The sequence below is a fragment of the Carya illinoinensis genome, chromosome 2, assembly GCF_018687715.1.
Source record: "Carya illinoinensis cultivar Pawnee chromosome 2, C.illinoinensisPawnee_v1, whole genome shotgun sequence".
In the NCBI taxonomy this organism is placed as follows: domain Eukaryota; kingdom Viridiplantae; phylum Streptophyta; class Magnoliopsida; order Fagales; family Juglandaceae; genus Carya; species Carya illinoinensis.
Genome location: NC_056753.1, coordinates 29,897,999 through 29,914,981, shown reverse-complemented (window position 1 = coordinate 29,914,981; position 16,983 = coordinate 29,897,999). Strand labels below are relative to the sequence as shown.

At 36.3% G+C, this 16,983-nt stretch overlaps 3 protein-coding genes across 4 annotated transcripts; 1 reads left to right on the top strand and 2 right to left on the bottom strand.

Annotated features, from left to right (window-relative positions):
* Positions 1 to 88: 88 nt before the first annotated feature.
* Positions 89 to 8,803, top strand: LOC122300775 (protein NETWORKED 1A-like). Its single transcript, XM_043111656.1, has 4 exons — positions 89 to 369; positions 1,012 to 1,289; positions 2,127 to 6,397; positions 7,361 to 8,803. The coding sequence occupies exons 2-4, from the start codon at positions 1,187 to 1,189 to the stop codon at positions 8,540 to 8,542; spliced, it is 5,556 nt and encodes a 1,851-aa protein (XP_042967590.1). The 5' UTR covers positions 89 to 369; positions 1,012 to 1,186; the 3' UTR covers positions 8,543 to 8,803.
* Positions 8,804 to 9,308: 505 nt separating this feature from the next.
* LOC122300776 (40S ribosomal protein S3a-like) lies at positions 9,309 to 12,204 on the bottom strand. Of its 2 annotated transcripts, none has more exons than XR_006240080.1 (7): positions 12,089 to 12,204; positions 11,944 to 11,991; positions 11,735 to 11,840; positions 10,538 to 10,675; positions 10,246 to 10,431; positions 9,737 to 10,005; positions 9,309 to 9,621 (listed from the first exon to the last, which is right to left on the bottom strand). XR_006240080.1 is itself a non-coding variant. In XM_043111657.1 (7 exons), the coding sequence occupies exons 1-7, from the start codon at positions 12,097 to 12,099 to the stop codon at positions 9,526 to 9,528; spliced, it is 786 nt and encodes a 261-aa protein (XP_042967591.1). In that variant the 5' UTR covers positions 12,100 to 12,204; the 3' UTR covers positions 9,309 to 9,525. The 2 variants fall into 2 exon arrangements, 1 of the variants encoding a protein (XP_042967591.1); XM_043111657.1 differs by having other exon boundaries at positions 9,805 to 10,005.
* Positions 12,205 to 13,669: 1,465 nt separating this feature from the next.
* Positions 13,670 to 16,587, bottom strand: LOC122300777 (40S ribosomal protein S3a-like). The gene is made up of 7 exons (XM_043111658.1): positions 16,468 to 16,587; positions 16,321 to 16,368; positions 16,115 to 16,220; positions 15,087 to 15,224; positions 14,796 to 14,981; positions 14,173 to 14,373; positions 13,670 to 13,960 (listed from the first exon to the last, which is right to left on the bottom strand). The coding sequence occupies exons 1-7, from the start codon at positions 16,476 to 16,478 to the stop codon at positions 13,865 to 13,867; spliced, it is 786 nt and encodes a 261-aa protein (XP_042967592.1). The 5' UTR covers positions 16,479 to 16,587; the 3' UTR covers positions 13,670 to 13,864.
* Between the last annotated feature and the right edge of the window lie 396 nt (positions 16,588 to 16,983).

Below are 16,983 nucleotides of genomic sequence, written 5' to 3'. Positions count from 1 at the left end.
TACTTTTTTGATCAGTCCCTGTCCTCCCTTACAGCTGATGAGGCGTTAAACAGTGAGTGCCAAATCTCTTAAATATAATGCGAAGGACCCGTTGGGGAGAGAGAGAGAGAGAGAGAGAGAGAGAGAGAGTGGGGTCAGAAGAATAATAGGCAGCAGGAGTTCTGGCATTTCAGCTGCTGGCCAAAAGCCCATCATCAGTTTCCATTCTTCTCGTGTGTACTGGATCGAAATGGGTTCATAAATAATCATTTTTTTCACAGAGTTGGTTGCTACCCTCTTTTTGAAGTTTGTGATATGGTGTTCCTTGGGATGGTAGCTATGCTTGCTGCAGCCGATACTCATAACCCATCACTGGATTTCATACATTTGGTAAGTTGTTGATGATACTATCACACTAAAGTTCATAAAGGTTCAGTTTGTGGTTAGTTTTTTTGTTTGCAGTTTTGAAACCCATCTGTTCATAATTACTACCCTTACGTTCTTTTGAATGGTAGTTTCGCTTGCTGGCCATGCATATATTATGACTAGAAAGCATTGGAAAGGCGTAATTACATCTTTATCGAAAACCGTTTGTATGTATGTGCTTCTTTTAAGTTCTGGATTCACTTGGTCACGAGTTTTCCCCCTCTCTCTCTCTCTCTCTGTACTTTTATATGAGTGTGCTTGCTGATTTTGGTGATGCTTTTAACTGAGTTGTGGCGGATAGTGTCATGCATTCCTGGTGTTCGTGTTTTTGGTCCCATCATTTCCGTGATAATTTACTTAATTACTTCATGATGTTCTAAAATTTATTTTATCTTTTTCCCTCGTGGTCCTGTCCTGTGGATCGGTTAATTTGGCAGTTTGAAGGCTATTGAAGCAAGGAGTAGCACGTACTTAAGTGAAGATGTATTTTTCTAAGGAGTTTTAATCGTTTATATTGAAGATGCTTATGTGAACTTTCTAGGATTTTGAAGATCAAACTCCAATTTACTTACATTGATATTTTCCATTGTTGATCTTGGTGTTTAGGTGCTACCAGTGAGAAATATAGAGCCGTAAACCGTCATCTGGAATATAATTGGGCGGTGCGATATATTAATTTGATATTCTAGCCTGGATCCGTTACCTGGTTTTTTAATACTGGTATAAGCGCCAGGCTTTTTCCAAGTCAAAATCAGTTGTGCTGTTGTTCCTTGTTGGTGTCATGGCAACCTTATTACATTCTGAGTCCAGACGCTTATACTCTTGGTGGTGGGACAGCCACATTAGCCCGAAGAATTCCAAATGGCTTCAAGAAAATCTTACAGGTGTTAATTTTTCTCGGAGAATTAATTTCCTATCACTGTGTTCTCACAATTTTGTTTCTTGCTCATGTATGCTCTTTTACATGTATCATTGATGGCTTTTGATTCCTATTAATTACTACTGGTTACTGCTCTAGGGCCTGAAATCAACTTAAAGAGGGCCTATTAGACTAGTAAATATAAGGACCTCACTTTAGTCTGGAGTCTTTCAACTGAGTGTGTCCCCAAACTGAAACCATATGATGAGGGATCCTTGTTGAACAATTCTTTATGAGAACATACTGCCTTCAATTTGTTGCAATTTTGACAAGAAATTTTACTTCTGTTGGTACGTTCTTATATATTGGTATTTCATTTTTGTTACTTTCCTTATAAACTCGTCACCAGTTGAAACCAACTCAGATGGCTGTGTGTCTATTTTCCTGAACTTTCCATTTACTTCACCTCTTGTATATTCATTTGATTAGTCTCGTATTGGTATTTTTGAGAGACTGTAATATACCACATCTTGCTATTCCATTGCCACATGATTGCACCTGTTATATTTGCAAAATAGATTTGAATAACCCAATAAATAATCACCTTTGTTGTAAACGATAGAAATAGTAGGCAGTAAATCCACTTTTATAGTTTAAAGATGTAGTTATGATGATTCTCCATGGGTCATGACCTAGGAAGGTTGGATGGCATTATTGACCACTACATTAAGACGGGATAACAACTGGATGTGCTGCTCTATACCTGTTTGTGAACATTCTTGTACCTGTTTGTAACGTGCACATGTCGTCTTCATGCTACTTCATATGACATTCTCAACTGACCCCGAATCTGTTGCTATAGAGATGGATGCCAAAGTCAAAGCAATGATCAAGCTCATTGAAGAAGATGCAGATTCGTTTGCAAGGAGGGCAGAAATGTACTACAAGAAACGCCCAGAGCTTATGAAACTGGTGGAGGAGTTCTACCGAGCTTACCGTGCATTAGCTGAGAGGTACAATAATGCAACAGTGGAGCTTTGCCAGGCCCATCAAACCATGGAAGAAGCATTTCCCAACCACATGCCTTATGTGCTGGCTGATGATTCAAGCTCAGGTTCTTCAGGTCCTGAGGCTGAACCTCATGCATCAGAAATGTTGCATCCAATTCGTGCGTTAGTAGACCCAGATGACTTGCTCAAGGATGCACTAGGGTTCTCTTCAACCATCTTACATAAAACAGGTGGAGTGAATTCAGAAGAATGTGATGCTATAATAAGCAAAAGGGATCTTAAACAGCTCAATGAGATGTTTGGGTCTAGAGAAGTGATGCCCCAAAACTCAAATGTTACAGAAGGAAGGATAAGAAAAAGCCTGAATGTCTATGAAGCAGAAGAGAGCGAACAAGATTTGCAAGACGGGTTCTCTCATATATCATGTGAAAACCAGAAACTCAAGTGCCAGGTCCTTTCCGATTCTCAGCATTCAGGGAAAGCTGAAACTGAAGTTCAGACATTAAAGAAAGCCCTAGCAGAGATACAAGTTGAAAAAAAAGTTGTTCTTCTTCGATACAGGCAGAGTTTGGAGAAGCTATCTTATCTGGAGAGGGAGCTTGATCTTGCACAAAAGGATGCTGTTCGCCTTGATGAACGAGCAAGCAAAGCCGAAATTGAAATTAACATACTGAAAGAAGCCCTAATTGAGTTAGAAGCTGAGAGGGATGCTGGTCTTCTTCAATACAATCAGTGTTTGGAAAGGATATCTTGCCTGGAGAAAATGTTATTTGTTGCCCAAGAGGATGCAAAAGGGCTTGATGAGCAAGCTATTAAAGCAGAAAATGAAAACCAAAATCTCAAGCAAGAAATTTCTAGATTAGAGGCTGAAAAGGAGGTGGGCCATCTCCAGTACAAGCAATATGTTGAGAAGATATCTGTTTTGGAGACTAAAATCTCACTTGCTGAGGAAAATGCTCGAATTTTGAATGAGCAAATTGAAGGAACAGAAACTGAAGTTAAAACACTGAAGCAAGCTCTTATGGAACTAAACGAAAAGAAAGAAGCTGCAGCACTTCAGTACAAGCAGTGCTTGGAGATAATAGCTAAGATGGAAATTGAACTGTTTAATGCCGAAGAAGATGCCAAACGTATGAGTAGCGAAATTCTGTTGGGAGCTGTAAAATTGAAGACTGCAGAAGAACAGTGTCTTCTACTGGAGAGATCAAATCAATCTCTGCAATTAGAAGCTAGCAATCTGGTACAGAAGATTGCGGTGAAGGATCAAGAACTTTCAGAAAAGCATTATGAGTTGGAAAAATTACAAAATCTAATGCAAGAGGAGCACTCACGGTTTGAGCAAGTTGAAGCCACTCTCCAGGCTTTGAAGAAGTCACACTCTCAATCTCAAGAGGAGCAGAGAGCTCTGACATTGGAGCTCAAAAATGGGCTTCAGATGTTGAAAGACTTGGAGATCTGCAAACATGGAATGGAAGAAAAACTTCTAAGGGTTAAGGAAGAAAACGGGAGCCTGGATGAACTGAAGTTTTCTTCAGCTATTTCAATAAACAATATACAAAATGAAGTCTTTAGCTTGAAGGTGATGAAAGAGAAACTTGAAGGTGAGGTTGCACTAAAATCAGACAAGAGCAATACCCTTCAGCAGGAGGTTTACCATTTGAAGGAGGAAATCAAGGGCTTGAAAGGAAGATACCAGGCCATTATGGAGCAAGTGGAGGCAGTAGGTCTGAATCCTGAATTCCTTGAGTCACAAGTGGAGGACTTGCGAAATGAGAACACAATGCTGAAAGAGGTATGCAAAAGGGAAAGAGATGAGAGAGAAGCTCTTCATGCGAAGTTGAAGCCTATGGATGAACTTTTGAAAGACAATGCTGTTCTGGAGAATTCCTTGACAGGATTAAATCATGAGTTGGAAGGACTGAGAGAGAAAGTCATGAGTTTGCAGCAGTCCTGTCAGTTTCTCCATGGAGATAAATCCACGCTTGTTGCTGAAAAAGCCACTCTGCTTTCACAGTTGCAAATTATCACCGAGAACATGCAGAAGCTCTGGGAGAAGAACACCATGCTAGAGAATTCTCTCTGTGGTGCAAATATGGAGCTTCAAGGTTTGAGGGAAAAATCTAAGAGCTTAGAAGAATTATGCCAGTTGCTCAGTGATGAAAAGTCAAGTCTTCTAAATGAGAGACTAGCCCTTGTATCTCAGTTGGAAAATGTTGAACAGAGACTTGGGAACCTGGAAAAGAGGTTTACAAAACTGGAAGAAAAATATTCAGATCTTGAGAAGGAGAAAGAATTGACCCTTTGCCAATTAGTAGAATTTCAGGGTTCGTTCTTTTTGGAAAAACAAGAGCGTGTTAGTTTTGTGCAGTCAAGTCAGGCTCAATTGGCAGGTTTGGAAAACCAAGTCCTTACCGTGCAAGAAGAAAGTAGGTTGGGGAAGAAGGGATTTGAAGAAGAGATAGATAGAGCAGTTGTTGCCCAGGTTGATATTTTCATCCTGCAGAAGTTTATAGAAGATTTAGAAGAAAAGAATGCAGCTCAATTGATTGAATGTCAAAAACATATTGAAGCATCCAAATTTTCTGATAAACTGATTACAGAGTTGGAGTGTGAGAATCTTGAGCAACAAGTAGAAGCAGAGTTCTTATTAGACCAAATCCAAAAGTTGAGGATGGTAATTCATCAGGTGTTCAGGGCTATTCAAATTGATCCACATCATAGGCATGTTGATAAGATTTCTCCGGAGCATATACCTGTGTCAGATGTTTTGGATAGTATTGAAGATTTAAAATGTTCTCTGTTGAGAATTGGGGATGAGAAGCAGGAGCTGCTGGTTGAGAATTCAGTGCTCTTAACTTTACTTGGGCAACTGAGACTAGAGAGTGGAGAGCTTGAGTCGGAGAAAAATTTCATTGAACATGAGTTTGAGGTCATGACCGAGCAGAGTGCTATGCTGCAAAATAACAAGCAGGAGCTTCTAGAGATGAACACGCAGTTGAGATTGGAAATTGGCAAGAGCAGACATCAGGAGGATGCTTTAAAGGTTGAATTGGAAACCCAACATGTGAAGCTGAAAATTTTGGACGGTGCTTACGCGGTATTGCAGGAAGAGAATTCCCTGTTGCTTGAAGAGAAGAAATCTTTGCTCTGGAAAATCTCAGACCTAAGTGAGGAAAAAAGCATCCTTGAAGAGGAAAACAGTTTTATTCTCCATGAAACAGTAGCTCTAAGCAACCTCTCTTTGGTTTTTGAGAGCTTTGCTACTGAGAATTTTGTGAAACTAAAAGCACTTACTGAAAATATCAGCAGTCTCCATGTGGTCAACAGTGATCTAAAGGAGGAGGTTGGAATGTTCGGGAAGAAGCTGGGAATGAAAGAAGCAGAAAATCAATATTTGAACGAGTCAGTAGAAAATCTGGCAAGGGAGCTGAATGAAGCCAAAGACTTGAATGACCAACTATGCAATCAAATTTTTATTGGTGAGGAATTTCTGAGACAGAAGTCAACAGAACTCTCAGAAGCAGAACAGAAGCTAAAGGCTACAGAGGAGTCAAACGTTGAATTGTGCAGGACTGTTGAGAAATTGAAGATGGAATGTGAGGAATCAAAACTAATCAAAGAAAATCTAGAGAAACAGATTATTGAAGTGTTTGAAGATAGCAAAATACAGGAAAAAGATATTAAACACCTCCGTGAAGTGAATGCAAATATGGATTCTGAATTAGAAATACTACGTGCAAAAATTGAAGAACACAGAATTAGAGAAGAGAATTTGAGTTTGGCGATGCAAGAGAAGAGAGATGAATTTGAACTTTGGGAGGCTGAGGCTACTTCGTTTTGTTTTGATCTCCAGATTTCTGCCATTTGTGAAGTCTTACTTGAAAATAAGGTTCAAGAGCTTGTTGGAGTTTGTGAGGTTCTTGAAGATGAAACTGCTGCAAAAAGTATGGAGATTGAAAGGATGAAGAAAAGAGTAAACTTCTTAGAACGTGAACTTGGGGGAGTGAAGGCTCAGTTGTCTGCATATGTTCCTGCCATAGCTTCATTGGGAAATGACATAGCCTCTCTTGAGCATAACGCCCTCATTCACTATAAGCCTTTCACAGCAGGAAATCAAGAAAAGGTAGTATTCATTCCTCTTTCTGAAAACATCTAGTATGAACTACATTCCGTCATAGTTAAAAACATATGGTTGCTGTGCATAACAATATTTGTTTTTTGAATTCTTCCCTCCCAAAATTAAAAAATAAAAACGGCCAGCAAAGTTTATGGCTTATATTACTCGGTTGTTTTTCATTGAAGCTATTGATTTTTGTCAAAGACCCAACCATTGATCTAGTATTGTTGGATACTGGTTTGGTTAAAACCTTTAACCCTCAAGATCATAACAATTTTAGACAGCATAAAAGTTGTTGTTTCATTTGATTAGATTTAAAATTTACATTTTATGTTAATAATTTTATTACTTTTAATTAACTCTGAGTTCATTGGTATTTGAAAACCCTTAGGGGTTGGCTCAAGTGGTAAAGGCCTTCATGGTATGCTCCCTCCAGGTCTAAGGTTCGAATCCTTCTGAGTGCAAACAATTGGTATTGATGAATTTTATCTATATCTATTCCATGTGTGTATTAATATAGGACATTCTCAAGTAAGTGTCTCAAGATATTTAAGATGCAAAAGTTTAAATTTATTACAAGTTAATTGTTTTAAATATAATAAAATTAGAATAAGTTTGTAATGTTCATGCCAGTGGACTGAAAGTACTGCAGTAGTGCAGAATCCCAATATACTCAAAAGTGTTTGTTGAGTTATCTCTTTATGATATTTTCAGACTGATTTGAGCATCACATTCTTTGCAGTAAGAATTTAATTTTGACTACAAGATGTTCAGGTTGAAAGATTGATATAAATTTAAAGTCATTTTAATCTTTTTTAATATAGGTGATAGATTTGTTGTTTCTTTCTATAATCTTGAGCCTTCAACATCTCTATCTTGATATTGTCTGTATAAATGACTTTAAATCCCATAGTTTTTTTTTTTCCAAAACCTAATCTTGTACTCTTATCTGACATGCATGCGTCTCAGGACAAAGAAGTGGCAATTCATCTTCATGAAAAGAGCTGTCAAGAGATTAAAGAAGATCAAAGTGTTGTGATACATGACGGAATCTCAGATTTGCAGGAGATGCAGGCTAAGATTAAAGCAGTAGAAAAGGCAGTGGTGGAAGAAATGGAAAAGCTTGCAACACAAGAAAGCATAAATTCCGTCATCAAAGTTGAAGATGTAGTGAAAGACACTAAAGAGTTGGAATCAAAAGACACATTACATCAAGAGAAAGACATAAGAAAGAAAGAGATGGAACTTGGGAATTATCTCACCAGTGACCTGGAATCACAGAAGACTAAACCTGAAAATGGGAGTTTGATGAAAGATATTCTGCTTGATCAAGTCTCAGATGGTTCATTATATGAGAGAAGCAGGAGAGATAATGGTGGAGCTGATGATCAGATGCTTGAGTTATGGGAAACTGCAGAGCAGGAGTGCGGCCATGTTCCAATGGTCTATGAGACACAAAATCAGGCATCTGCACCAGTGGAAGACGTTATTGCATGCCACAAGTTTGCAGATGAGGAAGGGAAGAATCAGGATCTCTCTTCAGAATTACAGATCGAAAAGGAGTTAAGCGTTGACAAGGTAGAGGTATCAACCAGTGCTAGAGAGCCAAATCAAGATGGCACCAAGAGGAAGATCCCAGAGAGTCTTGCTTCCGATGCCCAGAAATTGACGAGCTTTCAGATGACTTTGCAAAGTCTGAAAAAGAGGATGGAAATGAACAAGAGCACCAAGAAGGCCAATGACACTGAACGTGAAGCAGTCCAAAGACGTTTAGAAGAAGTTGAGAAGGCTGTTTTGCAGCTAGTGGATACCAATGATAAACTGACTAAGGAGGTTGAAGATGGCCCCTCATCTGTGGGTGGGAGAACTTCAGAAGAGTTGGAGGCTGGAAATGTCTCCAAAAAGGAAGAAACGGAACAGGCACAAAAAGGGTCCAAAAATATTGGACATTTGCAGTTGGAGTTACAGAACATCGAATATATTCTGCTGAAATTGGAGGATGAAAATAAAAGCAAAGGAAAATATAGATTTCAAAAAAACAGAACAGGCATTCTTCTTGGAGACTTCATATACAGCAATGGGAGTAGTAGTGCAAGCAAGAAGAAGGCTTGTTTTTGTTGCTGTACTAGACCTTCAACTAATGGAGACTGAAGCGATCATGTAGAGGAAAGCATGTTTTCGTTGGCCAAATGTTCCACTCCTTGAGATGTTCCTAATATTATGTTTTTGGGGGCATCGTTTCTTGGATTAATCAGTGAACATCTAGCACTTTCTGCTCACAGAAACTGTGGGAACTTGGGGCTGATCTAATTATCATAGGCTGCTTCTTCGAGCATTTTTCAGTGTTTTAATTTCGTAAGACTATCAATATTGTTAAGCATGCACTCTTATTCATACCTTGTTATTAGCCAACATCTTGATGAAAATATTTTAGCTCATAAAAGTAATCTTGACTTGATATAATATATTAGATTATAAAACTACTTTTATTTTAAAGGAAATCACAATATGAAATCTTATGAGTTTGTAGACTTACTTTTCTGAAATCTTTTTGTAGCCGTAGTGCTACTCAATTCTGATCGCTTGATCCTCTACATTTTCTTATCCATCTAGCATACATTTAAGGGATTGGAAAACATTGGCCTTCCATTACACCAAACTGAAAATAGTGTTTGTAAAAACATTGCCCGATGGCCTTATCGTCTTCCGAAACATCCCTGCATAATAATTTTAACAAGCTATGGACGGGAGTCTAACCAACAATTTTATTCGTAACTCGTCATTATCAAAACGGTGAATTATGGAAAACCCAAGAAAAATAGATACATATCGAGATATAGAGTACATATCATGTAGATCAATTCATACATTTTTAAATAACAAATCAAGGATTAATAAATATTGACAAATCATCGTATAAGAGTGAGATCAAAGGTGTAATATATAGCATCTTTCTTAAAACAAACATTTCGGATGAAAACAAGAAGTTGTCCACTTTGATTGAACAGACCAAAATTGTTTGTTAACGACAAATTCGCAAAACTGCGTTCATAATAAAAAGAATCGAGCAACACAATTCTCATGCCAAAAAAAAGAAATAGCATAAGCTAAAAGGCAACTTCATAATCCTACATTCAGGCTCCAACTGGTTCAGCAGGCACCTCCACCATAGTCTCATCAGCGGGCCTCTCCACCTTGACACCAACATCATCTGAATAGTCACCATGAACCTACACATACGATTATAACAGGCAAGTTAACAAGCTAGTTTCCATATGTAGGATTCGGAGCTCAAAAGTTTCGGAAAAACACGTTAACAAATAATTGTAACCTTTCTGAAGTTACCTTTATGAACTCTTTGATAATCTCTATTGTGCGCATACAACAACAAATAGCTAGATAGATAGACTCACCTCCATCAACTTTCCAAGATCAAATTTTGGAGCCTTCAAAATCTTGACTTTCCGAATAAACACATTTTGTAGAGGGTAGATGCCCGAGGTTGCCTTCTCGATCTCTTTGCCAATTGACTCGGGGATGAATTTGCGAACCAACTCCTTCAGATCGCAAGACGATGCCTGGTTGATCATGATCTCCCTCATCTTACGACGGATCTAACATGACCAAACAAAAACATTATATGTACCACTCGGATAGAATAAAGACCTAAATATCACATTCAGTAGACAAAACAATCAAAATAACCACCACAAGGATGGAGTTAACAACCAATCTTAATCAATAGAAATAGACATCAGGAAAAGGATTAGTTGGGATATAAGAAAGTGTATCTAGTACTGATGATAAATAGTTATACAGGTATCTAGTTAACCAGATAATCTAGTTAGTATCACCTGTCTAATTTGGCTGGACTGGGCATAACAGGTCCTCTTGACTTGGTTTTGCCGCCTCTTAGTAAATCCAATGCAGAACATCCTCAAACTGTAATTGTCAGTAGTCTTCACATCCACATGAGCCTCGATCATTGTCTGCCATTTCCTTACCAAAGACCTCAACTTGTCTGTGGTAAAATCCATTCCCTGAAATGTTTGAAAACAATTTAAAAGAACACGTAAGTTTGTTTTTTCATTAGAAAATAGCATTAACAATGTTGGACGCAGATGAAACTATATTACATAAGCATACCCAGAAATTGGTCAGGACATTCTTCCCTTGAACATCCTCAGCTCTCAATCTGATCTTTCTGTATGCATGATCCTCATCATCCTGAAGATCAGCCATTGATACCTCAAAGACTCTATGTTTGAGCCCTTCAGAGGCAATCTGTGAAAGAGACAATAGAGGCATAAGTAGGGACACAGATAACATATATTGGCAATTGGCAAATTCTAAGCAAGTTGAAAACTTAATGGTTGTGGAAGATAAAAAGAATGCTCATCATCAACAAACACAGTAAAGATAACAAAAGAATCACATAAAAGTCACATTAGGGAGGAAAAGCACATAAAGGCAAGGATACCACAACCAGAATCAGAGACATAAACTGAAAACTTTTATGTTCTACGGCGTAAAAAGAACAACAACATACAAGGTGATAAAAAACAAAGTGGAAAGGAAAACAATTTTCTTAAAAAAAAAAAAAAAAGCAGGACATCGATACTTCCATAATTTTACAAATATCATAATTTCTTACTTAATAAACAAAAAAAGAGGTATAATAATTTCTAAACGGACAGAGGATGGTGCATAAAAACTTGAAACCTTAATTCAGATTTAAATAGCTAAAGAAAAAATCTAGCTGTTAACCTACTTAAAATATAACTCAGTACAAGGACTCGCACGAGAAATGCACGTCCAAAACTACTTAATATAACAACTACGAGGACCCTAGGTTGTAAAAAAAACAGCTAAAGTTGTCTTATGAAGTTACTATAAAAGTCTCATTCTAGAAGCAAAGAAATCAAACGCCTCCGTTGAGAAAATATACAAATTTGGTAACGGGACAGCAAGTAGAATTAGAAACCTGGTTTTCTCCATAACCAAACAATATGTTCCAGAGACTTTGATAAGAAAGCGAATAACTGCCTTAAATAGAATATACCACCATTAAATCACATCAGGCCATATATCAATGAAAAAGGGTTGCTTAACCATCAACCCAATTCGCCAACTAGTAAAGCTAAAAAACGCATATAAATTGATTGGACAAGCCACAGCCAAAAAAATCAAAAGAAATATTGCATCTTTACAGCAGATGTAGCCTACGATATAAAGTGGAGAACTCAGAAATCCAAGCATTTTAACTCAACTTCTTATCCAATATTTTCTCGCCAACCAAACAGCACAAAACGAATGGAGAAATTAGATGGCTAAAAAAGATACCTTGGTACCCTGAGTGCGAGTAACAAGGGTTTTGCCCACATTTTTTACTGCGAACACTGAAGGTGCTTTGATATCGTACCAATCCTTCTTCGCAAACGGATCGGCCCTAATCATATATACAACTATATTTCACAACAATGCTCGAGAAAGAAAAGAAAAGCGAAAAAAAAAATAAAAGAGTTAACATCAAATAGGAAGATAACACTCACGCCTTCTTCTTGCCTCCCTTCTTCCCCTTGGAAATCCTCTTATTCTTTCTGTTCCATACAAACACCAAAACTATTAGTGCCTAACAAAACCAAGGATCTTATTTCACATGGAGAGAGAATGACAGAAACATTGAGAGCAAAGTACCCGACGGCCATATTAGGAGAGGGGATGAGCTTAGTGGGGAGGCAAGCAGCGACGACGGCTACGCAGCGAACACGGAGACACAAAACCCTAATCTTGTACGTGAGAATTATATAGGTCGAGTTTGCACTTAGAGGGTGGGTAAGTCATTTTGGTGGGAATGAAAGATAGGAGGATAATTTAGACATTTCGTCAACAAACAAAAGTATGCGACGTCGTTCTCTTCGTTTTGATTTTATTTTATTTTTTCTTTTAATTACCACAGAGCGCCTTGCATAGGAATTAATGAATTATTGGGTTATTGTATTCCCAAGTAAATATATTATTTACGTTAATTCAAATTTAAAATTTTAATCAATTTATCTTTTAAATTAAATTATATAACGTAAGCAATATATGATACAAACGTCTTAAAATAACAATACTCTTATAAAATCTCTAGAACTTAGAAGTAGAATGGTAATTTTGTATGTGGAATGGTAATTTTGGATTTGAATATTATAGTTTTTTTTTTCTGCTATTAGTTTTTTAAAATAGTACCATTTACAAATTGGTGAGTAAAACTTATTAATTGTGTATGAGGTATCAACAAACAAACTCATAAATAATTTTTATTTTTTAATAAATAATTAAATGAAAGATTTATTTTGAACTCGGCACTCTAAAATTTGTATGGAATACAAATCTTTTATTGAAAAGTTTAATTTCAATACAAGCCAAGTCTGTTTTATAGAGATTCTTATTTGAAGGATTAAGCATTTACGGCCTTCATTGGTTGTTGTATTTTTTTTTTTTTTTCTTGTTCTAAAATAATGGGTTCATATAATATAGACAAAAAGAGTTTATTTTATTTATTCTTCTCGTGGCATTAAGCTAAATAAGAAGAAAAATAACAATTTATAACTCTTTTACAATTATTTATAATTCTTAATAAAATTGTTTGGTCATGCAATTCAGTTGAAATCAGATGTGATATTTTATTGAAAATTGAATAAAATATTATTATGATATAATTTTTTAATATTAATTTTATTTTAAAATTTGAAAAAGTTAAATTGTTTATTATATTTTATGTAAAAATTTTAAAAAAATTATAATAATTACATATTATGAGAATCTTAAATTATAAGTAAGCATTAAAATTGAGTTTCTCTTTTGTTTTGAGCGACTCTGTTGTCAATATTTTTGAATGAGTGAAAACAAGTCTTCTATGAAAGTTGTATTTGGGATGTAATTATAATTGTTCTGTTCTAAGACTAAGTTAGATACTAACTATATTGGTGAAGCAACCTTACCGGCATGTAAACTTCGCCAATGGTGTATGTTGTAAAGCCACCAACCCACTTTGGTCATGGTCATTTCAAATAATCCCGTGGCATTTCATTAGTTCTTCCTTACACAGAAACCATCAATCAAAAAATGGAGAGCCAAGCAACTCTGTTATCTTCCTTGTCCCTCCAGGTCCTTTGGTTTCTCCATTTTACACCAGGTAAATTGTCATTCCATGTGTACCAACCTTAACTTCAAATAGAAGATATGTACCAAACTTTGTTGATCTCAACCGTGATTCGCCCTAAAAGAATATAAACCTTAAAACAAGCATTTCTCATTAAAACAAGATGTCCACTTTGATTGAACAGAACAAAATTGTTACTTATCGACATTACTGCGTTCATATAAACCTTAAAACAACCATTTCTGATGAAAACTGAGCATCACAATTCTCATGCCTAAAAAGGAAAAAATTGAAAGTTAAAAAGGAACTTCATAATCCTACATTCATGCTCCGACTGGTTCCGCAGGCACCTCCACCATAGCCTCATCAGCAGGCCTCTCCACCTTGACACCGACATCATCTGAATAGTCCCCGTGAACCTACACAGAAGATCATATCGGACAAGTTATCGCACAAGCTTCCATATGTAGGATTCCGAGCTCAAAAGTTTCAGAAAAACACATTAACAGACAAGGGTAACCTTTACAAAGTTATTGATTGGAAAGTGTGACCTTTATGAACTCTTAAATCAACTCTATTGTGCTCATGCTACAATAGATAGATAGATTGACAGATAGATAATTTGACTCACCTCCATCAATTTTCCAAGATCAAATTTTGGAGCCTTCAGGATCTTGACTTTTCGAATAAACACATTTTGTAGAGGATAGATGCCTGAGGTTGCCTTCTCGATCTCTTTGCCAATTGACTCGGGGATGAATTTGCGAACCAACTCCTTTAGATCACAAGACGATGCCTGGTTGATCATGATCTCCCTCATCTTACGACGGATCTAACATGACCAAAGCAAAAACATTATATGTACCGCTCGGATAAAATAAACACGTAAATATCGCATTCAGTAGACAAAACAATCAAAATAACCACCACACAGATGGAGTTAACAACCAATCTTAATCAATAGAAATAGACATCAGGAAAAGGATTAGCTGGGATATAAGATAGTGTACTTTATCTTTTATATTATCTGTTATTGCATTTATCAAGCACTTCACCAACGAATCAAATCATTTAAGCCAGTAAGTAAGAGAATCCTTTATAAGAGAATCCTTTATCAGAAAATTATGCAAAACACAAAAACAATACAGAATAAATCAGTATAAGTCTTCCAAGGTGCAATTTTTGCACTTTGTTTGATGATAAATAGTTATATAGGTATCTAATTAACTATCATGATAACCTAGTTAATATCACCTGTCTAATTTGGCTGGACTGGGCATAACATGTCCTCTTAACTTGGTTTTGCCGCCTCTTAGTAAATCCAATGCAGAACATCCTCAAACTGTAATTGTCAGTAGTTTTCACATCCACATGAGCCTCGATCATTGTCTGCCATTTCCTTACCAAAGACCTCAACTTGTCTGTGGTAAAATCCATTCCCTGAAATGTTTGAAAACAATTAAAAAAAAAAACGTGTTTGTTTTTTTATTATAAAATAGCATTAACAATGTTGCGTGCAGATGAAACTATATTACATAAACATACCCAGAAATTGGTCAGGACATTCTTCCCTTGAACATCCTCAGCTCTCAATCTGATCTTTCTGTATGCATGATCCTCATCATCCTGAAGATCAGCCATTGATACCTCAAAGACTCTATGTTTGAGCCCTTCAGAAGCAATCTGTAAAAGAGACAGCAGAGGCATAAGTAGGTGTACAGATGACATATAGTGGCAAATTCTAAGCACGTTAAAAACCATTAACTTAATGGTTGTGGAAGATAAAAAGTATGCTCATCATCAACAAACACAGTAAAGATAACAAAAGAATCACATCAAATTCACATTAGGGAGGAAAAGCAACAAATATCATAATTTCTTACTTAATAAACAAAAAAAGAGGTATTATAATTTCTAAAAGGACAGAGGAAGGTGCATAAAAACTTGAAACCTTAATTCAGATTTAAATAGCTAAAGAAAAAAATCTAGCTGTTACCTTGCTTAAAATATAACTCAGTACAAGGACTCGCACGACAATTGGACGTCCAAAACTACATAATATAAACTATGAGGACCCTAGGTTGTTAAAAAAACAGGTAAAGTTGTCTTATGAAGTTCATATAACAGTCTCATTCTAGAATCAAAGAAATGATTCGCCTCCATTGAGCAAATCTACGAAATTGACAACCGGACAGCAAGTAGAATTAGAAACCTGGTTTTCTCCATAACAAAACAATATGTTCCAGAGACTTTAATAAGAAAGCGAACAACTGACATAAATAGAATATAGCACCATTAAATCACATCAAATCATATATCAATGAGAAAGGGTTGCTTAACCATCAACCCAATTCGCCAACTAGTTAAGCTAAAAAACGCCTATAAAATGATTGGATAAGCCACAGCCAAACATTAAAGGAAATATTGCATCTTTACAGCAGATGTAGCCTACGATATAAAGTGGAGAACTCAGAAATCCAGGCCAAAATTTTAACTCAATTTCTTATCCAATATTTTCTCGCCAACCAGACAGCACAAAACGAATGGAGAAATTAAATAACTAAAAAAGATACCTTGGTACCCTGAGTGCGAGTAACAAGGGTTTTGCCCACATTTTTTACTGCGAACACTGAAGGTGCCTTGATATCGTACCAATCCTTCTTCGCAAATGGATCGGCCCTAATCATATATACAACTATATATCACAACAATGCTCGAGAAAGAAAAGAAAAGCAAAAAATAAAAAAGAGTTAACATCAAATAGGAAGATGACACTCACGCCTTCTTCTTGCCTCCCTTCTTCCCCTTGGAAATCCTCTTATTCTTTCTGTTCCATACAAACACCAAAACTATTAGTGTCTAAAAAATCCAAGGATCTTATTTCACACGGAGAGAGAATGACAGAAACATTGAGAAAGTACAGTACCCGACGGCCATATTAGGAGAGGGGATGAGCTTAGTGGGGAAGCGAGCAAGAGCAAGCGACGACGGCTTCGCAGCGAACACGGAGACACAAAACCCTAATCTTGTATGTGAGAATTATATAGGTCGAGTTTGCACTTAGAGGGTGGGTATGTCATTTTGGTGGGAATGAAAGATAGGAGGATAATTTAGACATTTCGTCACAGAACAAAAGTATGCGACGTCGTTCTCTTCGTTTTGATTTTGTTTTTTTCTTTTGCATAGGAGTAATTGTATTCTCAAGCAAATACACTATTTATGTTATTTAAATTATAAAAAGTTGGGTGCATATAGAAGTACAAATCGTTTTCGATAATGAATTAAGATGATTTAGTCTGTAAATAGTAATAAAATAATTTATAAATAATATTAAAATCATTTAAATTAAGTTGTTTAAGGAGTTTTAAAAAATGAGTGAGAAAAAATTAAATAAAAATATTATAAAATTAAAATAGTGTTATAATATTATTTTTTTTTGTGA

Bases quoted from the DNA above. Each gene is read 5' to 3' on its own strand.
- LOC122300775 (XM_043111656.1), top strand. From the start codon at position 1,187: ATGGCAACCTTATTACATTCTGAGTCCAGACGCTTATACTCTTGGTGG. The intron at 1,290-2,126 runs GTGTTAATTTTT...CTGTTGCTATAG, and splicing joins GCTTCAAGAAAATCTTACAG to AGATGGATGCCAAAGTCAAA. The intron at 6,398-7,360 runs GTAGTATTCATT...CATGCGTCTCAG, and splicing joins CAGCAGGAAATCAAGAAAAG to GACAAAGAAGTGGCAATTCA.
- LOC122300776 (XM_043111657.1), bottom strand. The intron at 11,841-11,943 runs GTGAGTGTTATC...ATATATGATTAG, and splicing joins AAGGGAGGCAAGAAGAAGGC to GGCCGATCCGTTTGCGAAGA. The intron at 9,622-9,804 runs GTGAGTCTATCT...TCGTATGTGTAG, and splicing joins ATCTTGGAAAGTTGATGGAG to GTTCATGGTGACTATTCAGA.
- LOC122300777 (XM_043111658.1), bottom strand. The intron at 14,982-15,086 runs GTATGTTTATGT...CAAACATTTCAG, and splicing joins ATGTCCTGACCAATTTCTGG to GGAATGGATTTTACCACAGA. The intron at 14,374-14,795 runs GTGATATTAACT...TGGTCATGTTAG, and splicing joins AGTCCAGCCAAATTAGACAG to ATCCGTCGTAAGATGAGGGA.